We start from the raw sequence: 25,700 nt of genomic DNA on the forward strand, positions 1-25,700 counted from the left end.
CGAATAATTTCTTGCGGCGGATGCGGTTTCAGATACATCGATTAAAATCGGTTAGAATGGCTTTTGATTTTCATTTGAAAGTGACTGTTGACTGATCGCTGAAGTGTCAGGAAATAACTTCCGGAAAGTCTACAAAACACTGCTTGGGGTGTCGTAAAATGGGATTAAGAATGGGGAGCTTGTTGAAAGGAGCCCCTATGTTTGTCTTCGCCATGTGCTTCAAATACAAAGAGATGTTAAGTAAAATTCCTTAATATTTTTTTATTTATAAAAAGGGAGCATCTTCCGGCAACCCAAGCATCGATGTGTGGACATCCCGGGAGTTTCTTCCTGGAGTTTCTTCGTGAATCTTTTAATCTGTTAGGGATTTTTTCTTTTCTTTTCTTGAAATTTTTGTTTCTGTGGGTTCTTATCAGTTATTTAGAATAAGATAAAAACAATTAATTAATGGTTGTTTAAGATTTATTTATTTACTTGTTCATTGTAGCTTGATTCTTCAATTGAAGTTTCTCCTGTTTTTTTATATGTACAAAGTAATAGGATTTCTTGCAGAGGAAAATCATCTTAAAACCAAATATATATAATATGCAAATCTTACGATTTTTTCTTCACCAATTTCTATGTACATTCATGCATTTGGGAATAAAAAATATATTAAAAATTCATCATGAAAAAGAAAAACGTTAAAATTTCCTACAAATTGCAAAAAGGATCGATGAATTTGTTATTTTAATTTTTTTTATAATTAATTGGTAAAAATTGATTAGACAAAACACCTCAATGTGAACAATTTGAAATTTATAAAATGTACAAAATCTATTTTCATTTCTATATTCTTTTTTTTATCTTCTTATTCACTTATCAAAAATATACTATACACAGTGAAATAGTTTTAAGCGTTTGCTTTACTCAATTATTTGCCTTTTCTCTCTCTTTTTTTTCTCCCTTCTTTTGCAAATCTTATTCATCTTCAAGAAAAAAAAATATTTTGCCAATTAAAAAAATTCATGAATTCACATTTAAATACTGAGCCATTTTTTTGCGTTGATTTAATCAAAATTTCGATTTATATAAGAATAAAAAAAATTTCAAAGTTAAAAAGCAAACAAAACTGCATTCGGTGACAATAAGAAATTCATTTTAGAATTCACAAAAAAATTGAAAAAAAAAACATTTAATTTTCAATATATAAAATAATAAATTTTTACTTAAAGAAGTCAATCTATCAAGTCAGAGAAATTAATCATTTTCATTAAATTTTATGATTTTCCTTTAATAAATCTTAACATAAATCAGGATTTGTACTGTTCTACCTATTTTTTTTTCATCGTGTATGATACATCAATTAAGAATGATTTATTTATGGGCTGATTTAACCATTCAAAATATATATTTATTTCAATATTATATAATAAAAAAACTAGTTAATTAATTAATAAATTGCTAAAGAGAAATAAATGAGATAATAATGAGACACTCATAAATTTATAAAATTGATTCAAAAATGATTTTATCCTTTTATATAATAATAAATTCACTATTTCGTATTTCTTTTTTATTAAAAATTCATTGTTATATATTTTTTAATAGATATAATAATTCAATTCTTTATATACTTTTTTTCTCCATCTATCCTATATCCTTTCTACTCTTTATCGTGTTTTTTAGCATCTCTACATTATGCTGAATTTATTCTTTTTTTTTCTAAATTAAAAAAATGGGTCTAAAGACTTCATTAAAATTTGAGTAGTATGTACAACGAATAAATGAAAATAAGAAAAAAAAACCACAAAATTCACAAAATTAACATTTACAGAAGAAAATTATTCTTTTTTTTTTAAAGATTTTCAACAGCTTAAGATATTCACACTATGTTTTGTTTTTCATCATCATCTTTTCAAACTAGTCAAATGAATTTTAAAAGAATTATTCTTTTTAAAAAGAAAAATAAATGATATTTTTATCAGTATTTAATAGTGTGCAAAAAATGATAAATTAATGATAAAAACAAAAATGTGAAAAAATGTGAAATCAATCATTCCATTAGAAGAAAATTGAAATAAATCTTTTCTCTCGCACTCTTCGAATTTCTATTATTAAATATCTTTCTCATTTTTTTTTCTTCATTAATTTTTAGGATGAATATTATGTCATATATCACTCAATTATGATTAAAATCATAAATGTTTTTTTTTTTTACTTGCATTTTCATTTGCTCCTATATAACCCCTAGGCAGTCATTATTCAAACATATTTTTTTTCTTTATTATTATTTCCTTTTACGCCACCGTATCCTCCTCAACCCATTCCGCCAAACCACGAGCAACTAGTTCCCGATTTAGAAACACAATGTTCTATGCAGAAGAAAATATAAAAACATTTGGAAATTGATTTAAAAAAAAAATAGAATAAGAAAAAACAACTTCTACTCACATCTGGGCCATAATTGGCATAGAGGTAGACCTCTGGAAGGCCTTCAGGTGTATAACCTGCAACTTGAGCCTGGAGAACCATACCAGTTGTGAGACTTTGCAGGACTTCAGCTGCCATTGGAGACCATTCCGCGCCTAAAAGACATGAAGAAAGATTTTTTTATTTAAATTTAATTTTTGCTAAAAGATCTTTCTCACAGAAACGCAAAGAAAATGATTCAAAGAGCTTAAACAAAAAATATTCTGAACATTAGGTATAGTTTAAATTAAGCTGAAAAGGTGACTCACCGGTTGGCTTGATGTTTGACAGCGTGCACTCGATCGCTTGAAATGGGACATTCATGAAGTCATGGCGAATTTGTCGCAAATCCGCAGATTGGTGACTACCGAAACCGCCATAGTCCAAGTATTTTACTAGAGTCATTTTGGTTTCATCATTGTACGTGAGCACCACCACGCGGTACCACATATTCTGCACGCATGCAACGCACACGGAATTCTCCGTGGGATTCTCCAACATTGGTGATTGATTTGACGAATAATTCTGATACATCAGCTGATTCAGATTATTCAACGATGGATACGACGGATGAAGGGGTTGCTGCACAAAAATGTGACCCCCATCGAGGATTGAGCTGACAACCACGTCATTGTTAATCCCCTCAATTAGTTGCAACTACACAGCGCGCAGCAGCAGCAGCAACGGGGGCGTGATGTAGGCGGAGGGAATTGGTGAAATAAAATCACATTATTATATACAATTCAGAATGCAAAAAATACATAATTTGTCACGAATTCAATCAATACTCTTCACTTCTATTATTTTTCTTCTTCTAAGTATATTTCTCTCTTTCTTAATTACCCAGTAGTTTAGAGTCGTGAATAATACTTACTTATTGTGAATAATTTCTTCACAAAAACTTTAACGAATTGTTCAAAATTTTTGAAATAAAAGAAAATACTTTATTTTCTCCTTTTTTATATAAAGAAAATAAAACCTTTGCAAACATAAAATTTGCCTACGGAAAAATAATTAAAAGACGCTTATTGCTGATTAAATTGAAAACTATGTATTATATAATCTGAGCTATTGTAAATTACTCAAATTCCAACAAAAAAAATCCACGAAAACCCCACTCAAAGAGCATTAAATAGGCATCATTAAGTATTAATAAAATAGCATTTCAACAGGTATTTCCCAAATGATAAATTTTGTTCTCTACACCAGATAACAACGAAATTTCCCACCCAAAGACGTCAAGTGTTTGTTCCAATTTCACTTTTTTAAATTGTCCCACTTTGCAAAATATAAAGAATAAAAAAAAAAACCAGGAATATTACCTACTTTCCAGAAATTCTATGACGTTACTTATCAAATAAACTTCAAATATGTGTGTATGATAACGTCGTTGTCGTATTATCGCGTGTAAAATTAATTGGAATTTATTCAACTGCTAAAAATGGTATCAATGTTATTGAGAAAATAATAAGAAAATGAAAATTGTTGAGCGTATAGGAAAAATGTTATGAAATATTTCGAAATACATCTGCTCTTCACCTTTAATCACAAAAATCGACACGATTTTATTTAAATACCTATATAGATTTTATTGTGACGCAAATATTTATTGCTTTGGCAAACAAAAAGCATAAAAACACGTGGATTTTCCTCAAATTACCAACGTACAGTGAAAAATTTAAAATTAACGTGTTTGATTGTATATTTTTGTAATTTGAATGTTGAAATTTCAAAAATTTTTGCCAACAGATGAGTTATAAAAGCTTCAACTTGACTAAAAGTGTTTTAAAAGACAGAACTAATAAATTAACTTACATTAATGAATGCCGGATCCATCGATTGCATTGGACTTGGGAGAGAATATTGAATTTTCTCCATTGTGAATTTAGGATACCTCTCCAGTGGAAACATCCTCCTTATTTCCGTAAGTGCTTTATCAATTTCAGCCTCAGTTCCCTCAACGACGCAAATTTTGAACTTTGTCGTATCGGGATGACGTCGAATCACCACAGTGGCACCAGTAGTCTTCTTCAAATGCTGTATAACCGACCCCTTGCGCCCAATCATCTGCCCAATCATTACGGCTGGCAGGAGGAATTCACAGCAATTTGCTGGGGCACCCTCGGAATACGGTGGGCTGGACCCCTTACCCGAGTCCAGAGAGTGATTGCTGCACAAACTTAACGGTGGACTTGAGATTGGTGGTGGTGGATGATTCTGCCCATCCTGCCCCTCATCGTGCTTCCCCCCATTCTCCATTGGCATTTGCCGGCATGTCGTTGCACATGACGACGATGACCCGGCTGCAACTTCGGGACTCTTCTTTGTTGCCGTCATCATTTCTTCTGTATTAACATACTTTGGTGGCTCAAGAAAATCGTCTTTGGGCGATACTTTTGCAATCATTGTCGCTTTAATGACAACTGGCTCCTCCTCAGCCACATTCACGATGGTTTTGTGAAAATTAAAGGGTCTCCGTTCAAATGACCCCGGTAAATCAATTGGTGACCCCAAATCGAGATCCTCCTGCTCCTCAATGGATGCCAATGTCTTCAATTCACTATCCCTTATCTTTGCATTGAGTACATCAGCATCAATCTTATTGGGATTATTATCAACAGCCCCCACACTCTTGCGCCCAATCGCCAATGGGGGACTCCTACCGTTCGGTACAATATCAATTGGTGCCGATTTGGCTAATTTTGACGGGGTAATGTGGGTGTTGCCGTTAGCAATGCAAACAGATGCACTCTGTGCCGGTCGCGAATTTAAATTGCGCAACGTCACCAAATCCTCGTGCTTACTACCACCCTCATCTGAGATTGCACCCGAATCAGATGATTTTTCACCTGTGTCAGAGTTTATGCGTTTTTTGCGCCGGAACCACGTTAAACCGAGCAAAAGTGTCAGCGTAGACAGAACAACTATTGGTCGAATAGCTACCATATCGTGCCAGATTGATGATTCTGCAAAAAATTAATAAAGAAAAATGAAAATGCAGGCGAAAGCCAACATGAGATGCATATCCGGTTGAAACTTCTTCTTCACACAAATAAGGAGGAATTAAATTTAAAAAAAATAACATTGTGTGGGTGGAAGGAAGAGAATTTATTGTTGTTTTCTTAAAAAGAGTAGAAAATTAATCAAAATTCTCCCAAAAAAAACATTAAAAAATATTAGGAAAATAATTTAATGCGAAATAAGTAAATCAACATTTTCCAGCACGTTTTCATCATATTGATTAATTATTATGTGTTAAAAAAAAACTCATAAATAGTATATAATCAACATACAATATTTCAAGCAATAAAATATATATAGTCTTGATGACAAAGTTGCGAGAAAGCGATAATGAAATCAACACAATTTTGATAAGGTTCGTAATTTTTCTCCTTCTCATTTCTCGAATACTCTCTGTCCAGTGACGAGTACATAATTTTTTTTTCGTAAAAAAAAGTAATAATTTGCTACATTCCAGTAGCTTATTTTACGTTGTTGGCAATAAAAGTAATTTTAAAAAATAGGTAGGTAATATAATAATCCAATCTCTCTTTAATCGTCAACCGCAATGAACCGCAATGGACAATTTTCTTACAGACGCGGCAAATAAATAAAAAAAATACTTTGAGATTATTAATTGAAAGAGATTAAAGTAAAAAAAATAAAAATTACACCTCCATGCCGCATTTTAGCTTTAATTTTTTGATTTTAATTTCAATACATTATACAATTTCTCGTATATTTCGCGCATTAAAAATTCACAATTAATTATGATGGAATTCCTCCCCAACACAACTTATTTTAATTCACACCAAAAAAAAAAGTTTCCCCCCTCGGCAAATCAAAGAGAGAACCCACACACAGATTGAGAGAGAACCCAACTACATTCGCTGTTGGTATTGCTGTGAGAAACACGACTTACAGCCCCAGCTGCCATGATGATGATTTTGCTTGTTGCCTGCTCAATATTGACCACGTGTACAGAAATTTCGTGAAGTTCCTTCCAATTTGACGATTAAATTCCACCAAAATCCCACCAAAATCTCCAAAAAATTACAATTTAACCACCAACAAATACACTAAATGTCTCTCAAATAGGAATTTCTTTTGATAAATTCCTCAAATCAACTTTCTTGAATGTGGAAAAGTACTTTTGTGTCCTTTCACTTTGAAAAATCTCCAATGTGGTGTTCACGTTTTCACAAGACCACGTCAGACTACTAAACACAAAATCATCGGAACTTTTCTCCTTGCAAGACTCAGAATTTTGATATCAATACTTTTTTTTTAGAATGTTAATTAAAAAGGTAAAATACTTGAATTATATATAATTGAGAAAAGCTGATCACTTTTTTTTTCTTCTTATTTCTCTCTCGTACTCTCTGCCAACTCTACCGGCTCCGACCGGCTCAATGAATAACCACCAACTAGTGTGACTCCACACGCTGATTTTCTTCTTTGGAGCCGCTCCTCGAGCAACAAGGGGCGAAGCATTTTGTAAAATAATTTCCCATAAATTATGTTGATTTTTTTATTGCAAAATTTGAGTCATTTTTTTTTACAGGACAGAACTTTCAGGAAGGACCCTCAAAAGTTCTTTAATGAAAATTTAGCAGACACCTGGTGGATGTCAAATATAGGAAGAAGACATCATGTTTAACACCATAAATTCTGTGCAGGTCGTAAAATATCACAAAAAAGAGAAGTTTTTTTTTTTTAAATATCCTAATTAAACATAATTATTTTTTTCCACAGTGTTGACTCTGTTGCATTTATTCTCTAAATAGGGGAAGATGCAAAAATTTTATAGGTTTTTTATTCAGGACAGTTTTTTTTGTCTAACAAAAAAGATCTTTTTGTTTAGATATTTGATAAGTAATTCAGATACAAAAAAAATCTAGGCCATAAAAAAGGTAATTTTCGTCAATTAAACACTTCCGGGGAGGAAGTCAGGACTTTGCGGTTGAAATCATACAGCAAAGCCTCGTTTAACTCATTCTCAATTAACGTATAAAATATCATACGGAAAATTTACAAATTTTATCCAATTTTCCAAGCAATATTCGTTCCGGATGTGATTTTTTTTATATTCTATGTTAGTCCAAGATTTCCATTGAATCATGGAAAAATGGATATAATTCAAAAATTATACGATTTTAATGTAATTACGGTAATTACCTAACTTTTTGACTTTCTTGTGAGACTATATTTTGTCTGAAAGCTTTAGTTGTTTGCTCAATGAACTTGTACTCATACGAAGCCTTACTGTAATGGAAAATAACTTGAATGCTCTTGAATGAAGTTAAAATAATAATTTATGTACACGTATTTTTCAAATGAATATCCCCCTCATAGAATACATTGAAATTGTATAAGAAACTCACACATAGTACATTCAAGCAAATGGACACATATGAAGGTTAAACAGCAATACTCTCACAATTTTAAGCTTGAATTGGTTCTTTTTAGTTAGGTATAGTTCCAATTTTTGAACAATATATATTTTCTAAACAAATATTCATTATATACAGAGTTAATGCTATATAGAATAAGTTGGTACCACCAATTTTTTCACACACAATTTTGTATACATATTATTTTCCTAGAAACATTGTGATATTCTCAAGTCATCTCTGTCTCTCTTCTACTTTGTAAAAGAAGAAGAATATAAGAGAAATTTTCCTAGCAAGTGTTGCAAATTCTTTACCAAAACATCCTCATTTAAAACAGAAATTCTATGGTGTGGTATACTTATTCATCAATCCTCTCCTTGCTCCTCCCTTTTAGAGCATTACTTTGTAATGTTACCGAAAAGACAATTTCTGGCATTTCGCATGATCTTCATCCGGGAGATAGTTTTGTTGCTCTTTCTTCTTGTAAAAAAACCTTTCACACACAGTTGCAAGATTTTTTTCTGACCCTCTTCAAGTTTAAATTATATACATAGGTAGGTAGGTAGATATATACCTACATAAACCAATTCTCTTTTGCATTTTCTTCTTCCCAAATTCATGCTGCTCTCTCCCTCTATACCTGAGAGGATTCCAATGTTTCTCTATATATTATGTATGTATGTGGAACTTTTTCCCAGACAATTGTATCTATATATTAAGATGTAAATTATGTGTCGAGAGGAAGATTGCATAATATTCTGGAGAAAATACCGGCAAAACTAATAAATTGCCAAAAATGTGTGTTTTTGGGCAAAATATCTCACTGATGCTGATATTATGGAGTAAAAAAAAATCACAATATTCAGCTATCAGTTAATTAATTTAATATATTTTGCATTTTCCCCTTAATGACCCCCATATTGTGACTTCTCAAGGTAAGAGAGTCGCATTTTTTCAACTCGAATATTCAATCAATAAAATTTCAAATTCATTGAAATACTTTGAAAAGAAATAAGAAGTAGATAAAGTGATAAATGAAATATCATTTATCAATCATCAAACTTTACTGCTTATTTGGCATCAGTATAGACGGATTTATTCTCCAATTTCTCATTAAGCGTATATGTTCCATAATTCTCAATGAATTCTCATAATTTCTTTTTCTTTTTTTTAAGAAGTGGGTATATACATATGTAGTAGTAATTATACAACTGAACTTTTGAATTACCCACATATCTGCAGAGGTAGCAAAAATTGCTAATTCCGCGGTATTTTATTGCAAAAATATTTCGTAGTGTCTGGCAATGAAATCAAATATAAAAATTTGTGCGCTTATGCGAAAAAAGAAGTTATATCAACATTCCATAAATATTTCAAATGAAAAAGAAGTATAATCATCAAAAAAACGTACTTGAATTCATATATGATTGTGAAGGAAATTACGTCAATTTGTCGCCCTTATCAAAATATTTTTACAATCACCTTCTTCATTATCACTATTTTTCAACAGTAGGTATGTATTTGAAAAAAGGATTCGAATGTGATTTACTTGCTGAAAAAAATCTATATATTTGCTATAAAAAAAAGTCATGCTATAAAATTATAGACATGGGAATCCCAAACTGATTTATTCCGCCATGATGTTTATTTTTATTTGTATTTTTTTAAAATATTTAATAGCCTAGATCTCCGGTTCTAATTGTCCGATTTCGATGAACTTGAACTCAATACATGAATAATTTAATTTTCTTTCTTTTTCATCCCCAAAATTATCACAAAAAGACTATTTCTATCTGATTAATTTCTTTGCAATCTTCACCAAAAATTAAATGATCAAATTAAACGCCAATTGAATGATATTTTCAAGACATTTTTCTTATCGCAAAAAAATCATGTAGTATCGAATGTGGTCTCTCTTATGCGAAAAGCACATCGCGAAAAATTCAGCGTGGCATTTTTGGTGATTCCACGTATTCGTATCTTCATTTTTCTTCTTTTACATTATTCAAACACCTTTCACTGGACCATTTTTTTTGTGCCAATCACCCCACTGACGATCTTGTTACTCTTTTGTGTCCATTTAGCCGATCCCCGAGCGCGCGATATATCCGCAATCACATGATATTACTCACGGGGTGTAGCATTTAGCAATATTTCTAATCTTTTTTTTTCTTCCTACTTTTATTTATTTTCATCTGTGGTGCTGTTCTCCTCCTAATTATAGCAATGGTTCACGTATAAATTTCTCGCATAAGGTGGTACACCAGAAACAGACAGCGAACTGTGTGTCTGTGTGTGATAGAAAATGAAGAAGATTGCTATTCATAGGATAATGTTCATTTCTTTTCATAATTCAATGGTAATGTGAAGAAGAAAATAAATGAATGACATGAAATTTATTTATTTTTTTTTTTTGGTTATTAAACATGAAATGGTTGCAAATAATTTTATTTTTCTTATTAAAATTATTATTTAAAAGAAAATCAAATTATTCATTAATTGAGTTCAAGTTCATCGAAATCGGATAGTTAGAACCAAAGAAAAAAACATTTAAATTATGCAAAAAATAAATAAAACGACGGAATAAATTACAAGAAGTAGATCTCATTCGTATATTTTACGCTAGCTGAATTTTTAGGAGTAAAGATGTGATTTTCTTTGTTGATTTTGAATCTTTTTTTCTCCTTCATCAGTTCCCTCAAAGTATGTTAATTAAAACATTTTGATGGCCTGATGAAGGGGTCGAATTAAATGTTTATAATGCATGAGAAGTAAAGATCAGAATAATTCTCTCTTTTTCTTCTGCAATTAAAAAGCAATAATCACAACAAAAAATCTTCTTTCTCTTCTGCGAAAACGTAAAATACCAAAACGTCGTCTACACACACTTGATATTAATTGTGATCTTTAAAATGTACCCCCAAGATATATTTTTTTAACATTTAAAGAGCCGGAAATTAACCGGTTTCACCTTACCAGCCATTGATTGACTTGGTATTGTAAAAACCACAGCATAAATTGGGTGCTTTTGTTCCACGTTTTAAAAATTTTTCTTTTTATGCAAAATGTAACACGACATCATTTCCCCGTGTCGACACGAGCCTATCCACAAAAGCGCGTGATCATTATAATTCATCGAGAAAATGAACTTTTTGGGCTTTTAATCTCTCCCAAATTGATGGGAGTTTTTTTTTTTTCTTTTGATTCTTCATACCTTCTTTTTCTACTTTAGTATTGAGGAGACTCAATTTGGTACAGACTTCAAGTACACCTAATGTACATAAAATTCAACCAAGATTTAGAGCTATAGAGCTTGTGATAATTTTCTCTCTCTCTCTCTTTCTAGGTCTAGAGAGTATGTATATAAAATATGTAATGCAGCTATGGAATTTTCTACCAAAACACGTTGCTCACATTTTCGCGCCGGTTGGAGATTAAGAGGACTCGGCATAGGTTTAAAAGTCACACCGATAATGTTGCCATCGAAAAATGTTTTCCCCATCGACGGCAACTTTTACACTGTGTGTCGCGATGGGTTTTTTTTCCCTCAATGTTCCTTCTCTCCTATAAAGTATATAATACACAAGCACCAATAAATTGTGGTAGAATTTTTAAACGAATTTATATCTCATACATACATATATATGTGGGAAAGGCTTGATATGTTTGAAAAAAAGTATCCACGTTGCACGTTTTTTTCCCGCCTGAACGTTGTTATTTTTTTCTCTCATTCATCAAACCATTCGTCTCTTTCTTGAGCACTATGCCACTTCATTCACAACACTTGTTAAGTAATCTCACACTCAAAAGACTCGCGATTATAGCCAGCAAAGTGGTTATAAAAATTTCTGGACAACTCAACTACGTTGAACTTGTCGTAAGAAATTGTAAGAAACATTTCAAGTATAGGTACCCCTTCAACATCTCTCTCTCTCTTCATCCACCCACCTACTACAAGGAAAATCACATAAAATACCGCCAAAAAATAATTAATATCAAATAAAAAAAATAATATCATCAACACCCCCCATCCTTGAGCCAAAAGGAAGACAATTTGGTGCGGGATGAAAGAAGGAAACAGAGCAAAAATATGTTCTAAATCACTGAAAACCTTGGTAAATTGGTTTGTATACAAGACTTTATATCATCACTATGGGCACTTTTCACAGCGCGCAACATCTAGGGCTATATGCGCTGTTTGGTGAAATTTCGGGGCCCCCCGAATGGTATTGAGTACAAAAGTCAATGGTTTAGAGATTTTTAAATTTTAGTCTTTAGTCCACTCTTCTCCACAAATAACAACACTTTTTTTATACTGTTCTCATCACTCTTATCACCGATAAAGTCAATTAAAATGCCGCCGAGGCTACTTCTAACGTCAGAAAACCTGACGCACTCCTCAAGCAAGTGTTTGACCGTAATGGTCTTATTGCCCGCACACTCATCGCACTTTGGGGGACGGATACTTCCCTCCATAAGGTACCCGTGGGTTTCTCGCGTGTGCCCTATTCTTAAACGAGTGAGAATGCACTGCTCTCTTCTAGTAAGGTGGCTGGGGTGAGCAAGGGAGAATGGATCGGCGCAAATATCTCTCAGTTTGTTTTCACAGGAGACGCTCTTCCACGTCTCGCGCCTTTTCTCCCGCCACAGGGACTTGGACTCACGTTGGACATCCTCAAGGGATATCCTGGGGTCATCCAGAAGGCACCTGCTTATGGAGGAATTGGCCAATTCATCTGCTGTCTCGTTGCCCGGGATGCCAGAATGCCCTGGGATCCAAACGATTCTATACTGCGGGTTTTTTATCAAGAGGTCTCTGATGTTGGTAATGAAAGAGGATCGAGAGTCAAAACCAAGCACAGCGTTACAGACAGATAGACTGTCTGTGAAAACAACTCTATGGTCCGAGTTCTCCATGCTCAGACGTAGAGCGTGCAAAATCGCGGAGGCCTCCGCCGAAAAAACCGACGCCTCCCCTCTCAACTTCTTCGCCAATCTTAACTCAGGGGACACCCTGAACACTCCATAACCCGTACCGCCGGTTTGCTTAGTTCCATCGGTGTAGAAAAGAACGCTTCCCTGCATGTTTTCCAGTTTTTCCAGGACCATCCCTCGATACTCAAAGGGGTTGGTGTCTCTCTTTTTGTAGAAGCTAAGAGATGTATCCACTGAGGACTCATTAAAATTCCATGGAGGATTGTTGGGGAAAGCCCTACGGAGCACGGTCATTTGGGGAACTTTGTATTCATGTGTCCTATGAAGGTAGTGATCAACAATAGAGGTGATTCTTCTACTTTTTGCGAGCTTTCTACCAATAACCACTTTATGCAACAAATGGGAAGAGTCGGCCCTGACCTTGTTTGCCCATCGCACGATTTGCAGGTTTCTTCTTTCCTCTAGGCTCGGCAAATTAGCTTCAGCAAAGACACTCTCTATAGGTGAGGATTTAAATGCCCCGATTGAAAGGCGAATTGCAGCATTATAGGGACCGTTGAGTTTGTTCAGTGTGGAAACTGATGCAGTTCCGTAGGCTTGGACTCCGTAGTCATATTTTCCTCCCACCACCGCAAGTGATACTTTAAGCAGCTGTGATCTGTCAGCGCCCCATGACGTGTTGGCCAATGTCTTAATTATCTGTACCCTTTTGGCACATTTGGTTTTTAGGTCAGTGACATGTTGTTTGAAAGACAGTTTGTTGTCAAAGATAATCCCAAGGATCTTGATGGTCTCCTCAACTGCAATCGGCGAGTTGTAGATGGTGAAACTGGGAGGGGCTAAACAGGGTTGATGTCGACAGAAGTGAATTGCTTTTGTTTTCTGCGCTGAGAAATTAAAACCGAAGTCCTTAGACCATCTCTCCAGGCACCTGATCGCTCTTTGCACTTCTATTTTGGAGCTGCCATCCCTCGAGCTGGCAAAAATCACAAGATCATCTGCGTACAAAAGATGCTCCACCTTACAAAAGGAGAGGGAATGAGAGACTCCACTCATGGCGACCAAGAAAAGAGGAACGCTTAGTACGCTTCCCGTTGGGACTCCATTAACCTGGGTAAGTGGCTCCGAGACTGCGGATCCAACTGCCACCATGAACTCTCTATCAGACAAAAAGTTGCTGATATATAAGAGAATTTCTCCACTGATGCCCCACATTTTCAGCTGATTCAAGATGATCACCCTCCACAGTCTTTCGTAAGCCTTCTCAATGTCGAAACTAACGCAGTAGACATGATCCCCTCTGTTCACCGCATCCGCCACGAAATGCTGGAGATACGCCAGGTTATCGGATGTGGACTTATTTTTCCGAAAGCCTGATTGGTTGGAGGGCAACAGCTTGTACCTTTCCAGCCACCACATGAGCCTATCTGCCACCATCTTTTCTAGAACCTTGCCAACACAGCTCAGGAGCGATATTGGCCGATAGCTGCTCGGATCTAGGGGAGATTTTCCAGGTTTCAGAATCGGGACGACAATGGCGTTTTTCCATTCCTTAGGAAGCCTTCCCTCCAAGAATACTCTGTTGAAAAGAAACAGCAACTTCTTTTTTTCGGGGATTGGTAGTTTTTTGAGCATGTTGTAGGAAATGTCATCTGGCCCGCAAGACTTTCCCTTAGCTGAGTGAAGAGCTTTTTCTAGTTCTCTAAAAGAAAACTTGGAGTTGAGCGAAGCCTGCGTTTGGAGCTCCGGTGCGAAACTGAGGGAGGCCAAAGCCTCTCTCTTGGACAGGTCCTCAGGGCTAAGATGGGAATCGTCAGAGTTACGGCGGAAAGCCAAGGCGAGGGCACGTGCAATCACTTTGGGGTCAGAAGAAAAACCATCCTCACCTATAATTTCTTTTGGGGCACCACTACGTGGATTTCCATTAATTCGGCTTATTTTGTTCCATACATCTTTGGATGGTGTGTCTGGTCTGATATCTGCCACATAGTCCCTCCATGCCTTTTGCTTAGCCTCCGCGACCGCTCTCTTTACCTCGCTTCTCTTGATACGATAAGCGTCCAAAATCGCTGGTGTGGGTTTGCTTCTCACTTTTCTTCCCAATTTCTTTTTTTCCGAAACCAGTTTGGCCAGTGACTTGGACCACCATGGGACCATCTTTTTGAGTGGAGCCCTCGTCGATCTTGGAATATTTGCCTTAGCCGCCGAGATTATCACCTCTCCGAAGACCCTCACAGCCTCCTCAGTGTCCTCAAGAAACTCAATTCCCTCTAGACTACCATCCAGGCCTCTTTGAAAGCTCGACCAGTCTGCTCTATCCTCGATCCATCTTTGTCTTGGCCTATTTACAGCAGGTTGGAAGATGGAAGATATAACAATGGGGTAGTGGTCACTGCTGTACGAATCATCCAGAACATCCCAATTGTAAAGCAACTCAAGGCCCGGTGTACAAAGTGAGACATCGATGCAAGAAGAGGAGCCATGTCCTGGGCTTGTGTATGTGAGTCTACCGTCGTTGAGTACGTTCAAGCCATGATCCTCAATGAATCTCTCTATAGTCCGTCCTCTAGAATTGGCTCCCTCAGAGCCCCAAAGGCCGCTCTTGGCATTCATATCCGCCAGAAGCAAAATCGGAGCAGGAAGTTGCCGCATTAGACGATTCATTTCTGCAGGCAGGATGTCTTCAGCCGGATTCAAGTAAAGGGAGCAAATAGTGATTTTTCTACCCAGAATGGAGGTTACTACAGCAGTACATTGGAGGGGAGAATCGATGGGAAATTTTTTTGCTGCTAGGGAAGCCTTAGCCAATATTGCTGTGCCTCCTTTGGCAGTATTAGATGGGTGATTATTGTAAAAAATGTCGTAGCCTCTGAGAGAAGGAGAGTTCCTACTTGTTAAATGGGTTTCTTGGAGAGCAATGATAGATGGATTGAAATCCTTACACAGCAAATTTAAATCAATGAGATTATTAAAGAACCCATTAATATTGTACTGGATTATCGTTGTTTTATTAGGCATTTAAAATACAAAAGATTAAGGTTGTGTGTGTATGTGTAAGAGTGGCAAGAGTGCGATCACTTGATGAGTATTTTGATGAGCAAAAATAGCGGTATTAGTTGTGCACTGATTCATGTGTTTTTTGTGCATGCTGAGTTGTGGTGATATGAGAGGACAAACCATGTGCGGCGTGTCCCCGAGTGGGATTAAAAATTGTGGCTTTTTTGTCGAAATAATCTTAACAATGGGATCAGATTAATTGATCCGACCATTGAAAAGACCATTTATTTATGAGTCTGTGTCCATTTGATGATTTTCTGTGAGTGAATCTTTGTCGTTGATTGTACGTGTTGTCGGAGTGTTTGGAATTTTGCCTTGAATTAGAGAATCTGCTGCATTCAGAACTTCCTTCAATCGTTGTTCAAGAGGAAGATTACTCGTATCTTTTGGAGTTTCATGTTCGGAACTACGTGACATTTTTCGTGGTGGGGTGGCGCGGGGTTTTGTGCTATTTTGTGCTATGATTTGTTGTGTTTGTTCCACTGAAACTCCTGCGATTCCTTCAGTGGCTGTTGATGAGGCAAGTGAAGTATTGCTTCCTAGCATCTGTCTCTCCTTGTCGGCCCTACAGATGGCCTCTTGGATGAGCTGTTCATCTTCGATCTCGGGATTGACTCGTTTAGTGCCTCTGGGATTTATTGTTCGGGCTTTTGGGGATGGTGCAATTGCTGTGGGTTTTTGATGGGTTCTCGCATAGCGTCCAGCGAGTGCGGTCGTGCTATCAATTTCGCGCCGAATTCTCAGTTCGCTGTTCTAGAGTTTATTCTTTTTTCTTTTAATTAACGCGAAGTTTCTATCGCAGTTTTCTCTCTTAATTGTGTGAAAAAAAGGGCTTATCTCGGATAGGGGTCTGGTGTTGAGTTGAGATGGCGCAGGGCTCTGAGCCCGGCGGGGGCCCCCCCGCACAAAAAACTTTTGAGTCTTTTGAGTACCTTTCGGGAGTCAAATATAATGGTTTTAGAGTCATGTGTACTAAGGAGAACATCAGTCCCTTGTCTCTTGGTGAAATGGTTAAAAAGAATTGTGAAAAAGACATAGTTTCAGAAATCGTGAAGATTGGTAAAAACAGTGCAGTGATTCATTGTAGTGGCAAAAAAGCAGCGAACGATCTGTGCAAAAATCTCCCTATCAAAGAAGCAGGTTACAAACTGTATATACCGCTTTACTATGTGGCCAGCTGTGCGATTATCTTCGATATAGACGTTGAATATTCTGAAAAAGACATTTTTGAAAGAATGGACGCGCGCCAGTTCCAACCCCTGAAAGTAGAGAGAATCAAGAGGAGAGAGTACAACAGCGGGAACTTGGAAATGACTGACACAAACAGAATGAAGGTGCATTTCCATGGCACGGATACACCTCAACACGTTTTCATCAATTACGTCCGCATTCGTTGCGAGCCCTTTATCCAAAGGCTCCAACAATGCAAAAAATGCTGGAGAATTGGCCACTGGAAGACCATCTGTAAGGAGGTGAACGCCAAATGCATAATCTGCTGGGGAAACCATCTGGCAACTGAATGTGTTTCTACTAATCATCCTAAATGCATCCTCTGTCACGGACAGCACCGCTCTGGTGACTCGTCTTGCCCAGAAAAAATGAGGCAGCTGAATATTCGAATTGCAATGGCATCACAAAATCTCTGCCGAAATGAAGCAACTCTGCTATTTCCACGTCCAAGGAAGAATGCTTACAGCTTCAGGCAAATCGTCCTCAGCAACCCATTTCAAGTGTTAGATGAAGAAGAATATCCCTACCTTCCAAGCCAGAAGCCAAACCAGGTCAGCAGAGCCGCAACAAGACTTTATAGAAAAAAAATATGAGAAATATAGCATATTACACTGACCCAGGAATAAGTTGAAACTCGCTAATGTTCTTCTCCTTCTTGCCTCGTGTTTTTATTTCTGCGCGCTCACTTCACGGTTCGCCACACGAAAATTTATTTTATAAGAATGAACTTGTACCATAGCAAGAGGAGGAATAAAATTTAAACAAAAAAAAACTTCCTTTGTTCCTCAATACTAAGAGAAAAGAAGAGAGAGAGAAAAGTTTAATTCTGATAAACTGACCGCACTACTATATACCTCAACTCGACACGGTAATCACTGAGCCCTGAACGAATCCGGAGAATTTTTCTCTCTGTGCCTATTATTTATATTGAAGAAAAAAAGTGAATAAATGTTTATTTTATTTACAATAAATACCCTAACTATGGTGTAAGATCAAAAAATATTTCTTTCATTTCTTCAGAACGTTTCTTGTAAAAAAAAAATTAAATTTTAATATTTTTAAAATTTTCAACTTTAATTGATTGCTTGAACGAACATATTGAAGAAAGAGCGAGAACGGATGCTGTGTTGTGGTGCAGACTAACAAAATGAAGCATTCAAATCAATTGTGTAAAAACTTCCCGAATGAATCATCATCAATATAAACCAAAATGTAAACAAGAGATAGTTTTACAGCAGAGCAAATACATGGATCACTGTCACGTTAAAATCACCAAATATTTGATTATTAATTTTGAAAATTAAATGTAAATTTTTCTCATTGTGAAGGCAACATAATGTTGCTCACAGATGATTTTTGTAAGTTTAAAGAATTTCCAAAAAAATTCTAAGCCACAATGGTGTAACCAGGGAAAGTAAAGATGTCTCAATATACAAAAAGTTGGTAAATCTATTAGAGATCAAAAAGAATTTCCAAGTTAAAAATTACATGACAAAATTCAAAGAGAAATAAAAAATAAAAAAGTCGCTCTTAATCGATTTTTAACTTCATTTCAAATAAGAAAAAAATATTTTTCTAAAAACACCTGAAAGAATAGAGATCTGGCTACGCCCCTGACTTTTCTATCGAGGAATTCCTTTAATTTTCACAGCAAAATCCCTCAAGTTAAATTTCTTTTTTTTTGAAAATATTTTTTTTAACAACTTATTTCATAAAATGCCACGTTGAGTAATTAAAACAAAATTTATTCTCTTAATATCCACATAATACTGAGGAGACCTTCACTGTTGCGGTCGTGTCTTTGGAATGCAGACCATCCACCAGTGTCCATCACCGGTGTCGTCCACTTGATTTGAATGCGTCTTGCATAGATTGAAGAGAAATTCCGGCAGGAATTCTTCAGCAGAGAGACATTTCACAAATACAAACTCTCTGTATTTTGTGATTCAATCTCTTCTCTTTTCATGAGAATTTTTATGTGCGAGCATGAAAAACACATTTTATAATCATTTGAGAATTTCGGGGCAGAATCATTGATGGCAATCAAGACAATGTGCAAAAATCACGCAAAATTTTGAAGCATGACGAAAGTTTTGACGCAATGGCACCCAACTGAAGCTTAAACTACTTCTTGGAAATTGGCAAAATTAGCAGAAACATAAATCGACATAAAAAGATTGTTTTGCATTTTGGGGGGAATTTATAAATAGATAGTATTTTAAAGAAAATACTAAATGTTAATTTTGTGTGCACAAGGTTCAAACAAATCTACCTAAAGTGACAGAGAAATAAATCCCTTTTCAAGGAGGAATTTATGTTTGAGAGAGAATTTTTACAACGTAATGCCCCCGCAGGGTGCAAGTTGAGTTAACAAAAATGAAGGCTAAACAGTACGTGTGTGTTGTAACCAACTGGCTTTCTCAGGAACTCCTTCCCGACCGCAGTAAAGTATTGATAACAAGTCAAACTCCCTCAGCCAGCAGAAGTGTGGTGAGAAACTGATAACAACACCCCATCAATCTTTGTAGTTGTGATTCTAAGAAAATTAACAAAATATGCCTTTGAAGAAGTCGCCAAATTGACCTTGCTTGAGACTGATGCTACCTACCGGCTTTGTTAGTATACAAGTAGTACTCCTAGGAAGCTTTTCTCACGTCCTTTAGCTACACTTTAACTTTTAAATAGAGGCAATTGTCTCGTTTAAAAAACAGGTTTTCTGGACAAATTCAATGGTTCCTCCATGAACAGCTGTTTCTCTTTAAATCTAGGCAGCGTCATGGTGATTTTGTAAACATCCCCTTTTTATCTATCATCAGAGTGATAAGGACGTGCCTCCTTGGCTCAATTGATAACAATCATCCTTATCTTTGTGGGCAAATAAACAAATTCCCATAAATCTCTAATGAGCCTGAATAAGAATGTCTCCAAGGCATCCCAATGCCCAGAACTTCCGTCGACGCCCTCGAAGTTTTGATGGAAAGTTCCCGTGCGTTGTTGACGCAATTTTCACGCGGAATTTCCCCGTGACTTTCGCTTTAGCCGGCCAAAGTGTGCCGCCAAGTTAGGAGGGCGGTGTGGGTGAGATGAAAAGGCAAAACCGAAAAAAAATTCTAACCTTTCTCTCTCATCTCTCGCGGGTGGCGTTTGTAAAAATAAAACGCGACAGGCATTTGTGACCCAATTTACGCAGCATTTCGAGTAGACAAAGAGGATTTTTCCTCACTACTCGCCCCCCTTAGACCCCAATGTGCCTCATTGCGTGGCCATAGAGCCCTAATTTCTCATATTTTTCATGGGGAAATCACCCGAAAAAAAATGGGGCTCCCCCGGGTGTTGCAATGCTGTGAAATTCTCCACACAAACCCCACCATGATCACCGCATACCGCAAAAATTCAAAAGGATTTTTCATGTATTTACTCACATTACAGTTGGTGAAATTTATTGCCAAATATATCCTCGAGATGTGGAGAATCTTTTGTGCACTTTTTTATCCTCACTGATGCGCTAATGAGCTGGGAATTTTCCAAAAAACTCACTCCGACGACTTTTCACCACGTGTTAAAAGCATTCGCTGTCGTTTGCACGTAAAGGTGCTACCTCCAATGCTCCAATGAATATGGTTGTCAAACAATGCTTATGAAAGTTGCCGCTAGGCGTCACTGCAAACTGCGCGTACGCCAAGTTAACACTTTCTGCACCAAACGACGCAATTTTCACAATGCAACTGAGCGAGATTTGTGAAGGTTTTCGCTCACTTTGTAATCGTTTTCCGCATTTTTCTCATATTTTCCACGAGTTTTCCACGTGAGGGCAATTTTCTCATATTCAAACAGAAGGCTTTGGATATAATGAGAAAATTTGGATATTTGAGGAGAAGAAAAAGATCATTATGCTGTTTTTTTTTGAAAATGTTTCAAGTAACGGTCATTTGTAAACTTTTTCCAAATTTTCTTCTAAACTAAAGAAGAAAAAAAAAACATTTTTGAGTTATTAATCGGAGAAAACGTGAATTACCTGTATTCATTATAATGGAAGGGTACGAACTTCAATACAGGAATTATTAAAACATAAAGAAATTAAGGAAAAAAGGATTTTTAGACTTCTTATTTTTTTGGCAAAAAGATTTAAAAAATTTAAACCGTTCTAATCGTTCTAATTAATTCTTCCTGACTTTCTTGAATAAATTATTTCTATTTTTTGTTCACATCTCCTTTCTGAAAAAGTAGAATGATGAGCAAGAGAACGACGGAATTAAATAAAAAAGGAATGTAAATCTTTCCTAGGCTGATAAAGGATTCATCTAACCAATTTTTTCGATGTGGATCACACAGAAATTTGTTGTAGATCTTGTAGATAGTGGAGCAATTATTAGGTACATGAGAAAGTCCAAATGAACCAGAAGATGGTGTTAAGAAAAGGCCCGTGGCATGGTGAAGTCGATAAAGCTTGTCCAGAAGAATACAGTTGAGCTCAAATGTTATCAAACTTCTATAGATAAGAATAAGGTTTATGATGAAACTTTGAGCCAGAGATTTAGTTCTTTGCTATAAAAGCTTACCAATATTTCAAAAAAAAAACAATTTAAATTTTATTTGAGTAAAAAAGCTTGAAAATGAAATTTTTGAATAAATCATTGACCTAATTTGCCAGAGTAATTAGCACATTTAAAAAAAAGTCAACACGAGACTCATTTATCAAAGAATCACGCATCATGAGGGTCTTGTTATGTGTTGATCCTCATTACATTTTATTGATGACCCAATGAGAAAGCATTCTAGCAACAACATTATATTGTAGTAGGAAAAAAAAAGTGAAAGTAGTATGAACAAAACAGAAATTAATTATTACGTCGTACAATTTGTAATTAATAATTGCTTTGGCTTATCAAACAAAAATCAGTAGCGATGTTTCGTTGTTATCACACCTTTTGATTGATGCCAAGAATCTATACTTTATATTATAGCCTTATATGATTGTGTTCTAATACATAGAATTAAATGGCATTATTGTCTACACAACTCAGTTTTTTTTTCTTCTTTAAATGATATTCATAAACCCCTTATTTACTTTTAATCATGAAGAAAATAATAAAAAAAAAATTACGCCACACAATACGAGAATAAACACTTCTTTCTGCTTGATAAGATATAAGTCTGTTTTGTATGTATATAATTGATAAAATGCAAAGGTATCGCTATGTGTACTGTAACCTCGTTCACCTTCTTGGCCCCTTGTTGAGCACACAACTCCAAGATAATCCCCATTCGCACAAAATGAGTAAAAAATAATTTACAAAAATAATCACACAAAATACTGAAACTTGTCTCATTAAATTAAAAAAAAACAAAATATGAATTAATTATCACTACATTTCATTTATTAGTGCAAACTACAATATAAACCCTGTAAAATATATAAAATAAAATCATAGAAAATAAATTGTGGAATAAATGTTTCTCTTTTACGTCTCTTTTTTTTTATAAAATAAAAATCATTGTACAATATTTAATGGGGGAGGGGGGGGAGGATCACCAAAAATAATAAAATTTAGTTTATACAATAAAAAAATAAAATAAAATAAAATTGGCAAAGGCCTTGCACCAAAAATAATGAATATTTTGTTGTTTCTTTTTCCTTGTAGAAAAATAAAATCACATTTTGTCTGATAGGAGAAAAAATTATAAATTCTTTTTTTTTAATCCTTCTGTTAATTTCTTTTTATAACCTATATTTTATTCTTAATAATTAACTACTTAATACCCCTATTCCCTTGGGTTTTTGTGTTAAGGTAGAGTCGGTAGAATGTTGTTGTTCTTGCATCTCATGCGTGTCGTGGGTGGATCATTTGTTGCGCCTATTGTTGATAATGTGAGCCATTTTTTGCGCCACAAATGGCCAAATGACGAGGAAGAAGAACCATTTGGGGGAAATATCCTCAAATGGCCACCAACTTGGGTATTGACGAATCCTCGATGCCTGCATGTAGCGTACTTCCAGGAGGGATCGTTCCATGATGTTTATTCTATTTGTCACCTGCTGCAAGTCCACACTCATTCGATCTACTGTGGAATTGAGGAGGTTCAGCACTTCCAGGAATTCCTCATTGAGCGTCGTACTCGCCACACCGTTCATATGCAAGTCACGCTTGCTCCCAGAAGTTGGGGCTTTGCTCCAGTGCTCATTGGTGCGCACCTTTGATCGTGATGTGTGCTGGGATGTTGTGACACTTGCCAGGGATCGTGATTCGGGTTCATCTTCAACTGTGTCGATGTATTCATCATCAGATTGCTCCGTAAGATGCCCATTTTGATACACAGCAGACACGTCATTACCATTCACGAGGTACCCATTGCCATTTGTTAGTTGTGGCTGTGTGTACCCATTGTGTGGCAGCATGGGTGCCCTGGCGGGGCTGGCTTCTCGTGATGCAAAAGGAGAATTGGGACGGGAACGGACTTTCTTTATCGCTTCAGGTGCTACAGCTTCCAAATCCTCCACATTAATACCATCCAATTCACTGATACTCCCCATAAATTGGGCAACATTCTCCGTGTAGGACATTGTCTCAATGATCTTCTTGAGCTCCTCCACATAATTCTCCATTGCTCGTTCCCGTGACATCTCACCCAGATGCTTCCACGATTGCCATTTAGCCCTGTTAACAATGTCCCAGAAGGCTGGCTTACCCTGTGTGCACGGTCCAAGGGTAGCCTGTTTGTACAGTGAGTAGAATTTCAGCATCATATCATTGCTTGGCTGGTAGGATCCATTCTTAGGCAGCCCCCGTATAACATTAACTGCTGCTGTGAATCTTTCCTCAATTGTTGACATTTCTTTATTTTTTTTTAAAAAATATTTCTTGGAGGGAATCAGGAACAAAAGCCACTCCTTTTCACTTACTCTTACACACCAAAATTGTAGTGTAATTTGCAATTAGCACGGTGTGTGTGCAATTTAATTTCACAATATAACTCTTTTTCTCACAGGCAAGAAAAAAATCATTGAAGGTGGACTTTGTACTTGTGTCACAATTTTATCTTCTTATTTGAGAAGTAATTTTTTCTCTATACCTTCACTTATTTATTTTTCTCTTCAAACTTTTTCCTTTTTGTGACTCACAACAACCCGAGTTCACGAGGTTAAAATATATTTACATGTCCACTATGCGAAATTAAAATGAATGTGTAAGAAGAATATTTAAAATCCCACCACAAAATTGTAATTTTGCGGAAACAATATTTTTGTAGAGAAGGAGTTTGTGACTGAGGAGCCCCAGTAAAAAACCTTCTTTGATTTTCTGAAGAGAGATTGTTGTGATTCACTTAAAAAATATCAGCGAATTCTGCAGAGTTTATCGACATATTTGAAATTTTATTCAAAACGGAAATCTTTTTTCGAGAAAAGATTATTTTATTTATTTAATTAAAAATAATTTAATTGCTTAAAAATACTAATGCTTTAACATTAACATTTATTTCCCAATTTCCCTTGTCTATTTTTGAGATTTTTTTTTACTTTTAGGGATTCCAGGGAACAAATTCTATATAATAGCGTCCTTTTCAGTAGCTTAATGATTAATAAATTAATATTAATTAAAAAATCAATTTTCCAAACGAAAAAAAGTCTCTTAGCTCGCGTACATCACGTACAAAAGCCCAAAGAGCCCAAAGACTATCTCTTAATCGTTATGATGTGAATGTGACCTCAATAAATCAATAGAGCAGCATAGATTGAACGCAGAGGCGCTAAATGATGTAAAATAGCATGTCTCTTATGTCGTGTACAGGCAATTCAACTAGTCGGAAGAAAGTGTAAATATATGTGCAACGTGTGCGACAAAAAAATGCGTGTATACCTACAGAATCTGAGGCACGAGGTTGTGCCAGTTTGATGGAAAGAATTGCAATTGAGAAGAAAGTTGAAAATTTAGAAAAGAAAATCTTTCCCTCCTCAATATATGGAAGAAATTGAAAATAAATCAAAAATTGGGCGGAAGACAATAAACTGTGTCATTTGTAAACTTTAAATTCCACTGACTCACATTGTTTTGCGGAAATTCCTCTTCTTCAGTCTTTGGGTTGAGGAGAGTGAAACGTGAAGACATTTATCCACCCGCACGCGCGAGCCTCAATTTGTCAATCATACGCCTAATTTAATTGCATTAATTTTGATTTATTACCGACAATTAAATTCTTTGAGAATTCATTAAAATTTTGCAAACAAAAAATTAGGGTAATAAAAATTGCGCGGAATCTTCATATTGTCTTAATGGAATTTAAATAAAATTATTTTAGAGAATTTGAGAACAATCGGAACGATCTTATAATAATCTTCCTTATCTTCCCAGAAAGATCATTTTCTTAAGAGCATGACGATCTCTACAACAACATTCCATGAGCTAAAAAAAGTAGATCAACGGAAAATTATTATTTTTTTTTTTTTTTTGATTTGCTTAACAAGACGATTTTTGTTGGGAAGAGCGGGGTAAAAAGATCACTAAAAGAAAGGGTTAGGAAAAACCCAAAATTTCTCCTAAAGTAAATTTTCCACCCTCCAACTCTTTCTCTCAGACCACTCTATCTCTCTGGGAAATACGATATTTTGAGCTTTTCTTAACAATTACTGATTGAGAG

General features: G+C 35.6%; 2 protein-coding genes across 3 annotated transcripts; both read right to left on the bottom strand.

The window, feature by feature from the left end:
* Positions 1 to 444: 444 nt before the first annotated feature.
* Positions 445 to 20,706, bottom strand: LOC129791437 (A-kinase anchor protein 1, mitochondrial). Of its 2 annotated transcripts, none has more exons than XM_055829613.1 (5): positions 20,489 to 20,706; positions 4,267 to 5,417; positions 2,721 to 3,108; positions 2,434 to 2,567; positions 445 to 2,354 (listed from the first exon to the last, which is right to left on the bottom strand). In XM_055829613.1, the coding sequence occupies exons 2-5, from the start codon at positions 5,395 to 5,397 to the stop codon at positions 2,280 to 2,282; spliced, it is 1,728 nt and encodes a 575-aa protein (XP_055685588.1). In that variant the 5' UTR covers positions 5,398 to 5,417; positions 20,489 to 20,706; the 3' UTR covers positions 445 to 2,279. The 2 variants fall into 2 exon arrangements, with proteins under 2 accessions (XP_055685588.1, XP_055685587.1); XM_055829612.1 differs by lacking the exon at positions 20,489 to 20,706 and adding an exon at positions 6,374 to 6,916.
* Positions 20,707 to 22,422: 1,716 nt separating this feature from the next.
* On the bottom strand, positions 22,423 to 24,352 carry LOC129791283 (acyl-CoA-binding domain-containing protein 5). Its single transcript, XM_055829357.1, has one exon. It carries the CDS (start codon positions 23,896 to 23,898, stop codon positions 22,909 to 22,911), a length of 990 nt encoding a protein of 329 aa, XP_055685332.1. The 5' UTR covers positions 23,899 to 24,352; the 3' UTR covers positions 22,423 to 22,908.
* Positions 24,353 to 25,700: the final 1,348 nt, after the last annotated feature.

Source organism: Lutzomyia longipalpis, chromosome 2 (genome assembly GCF_024334085.1).
Source record: "Lutzomyia longipalpis isolate SR_M1_2022 chromosome 2, ASM2433408v1".
Classification (NCBI taxonomy): Eukaryota; Metazoa; Arthropoda; class Insecta; order Diptera; family Psychodidae; genus Lutzomyia; species Lutzomyia longipalpis.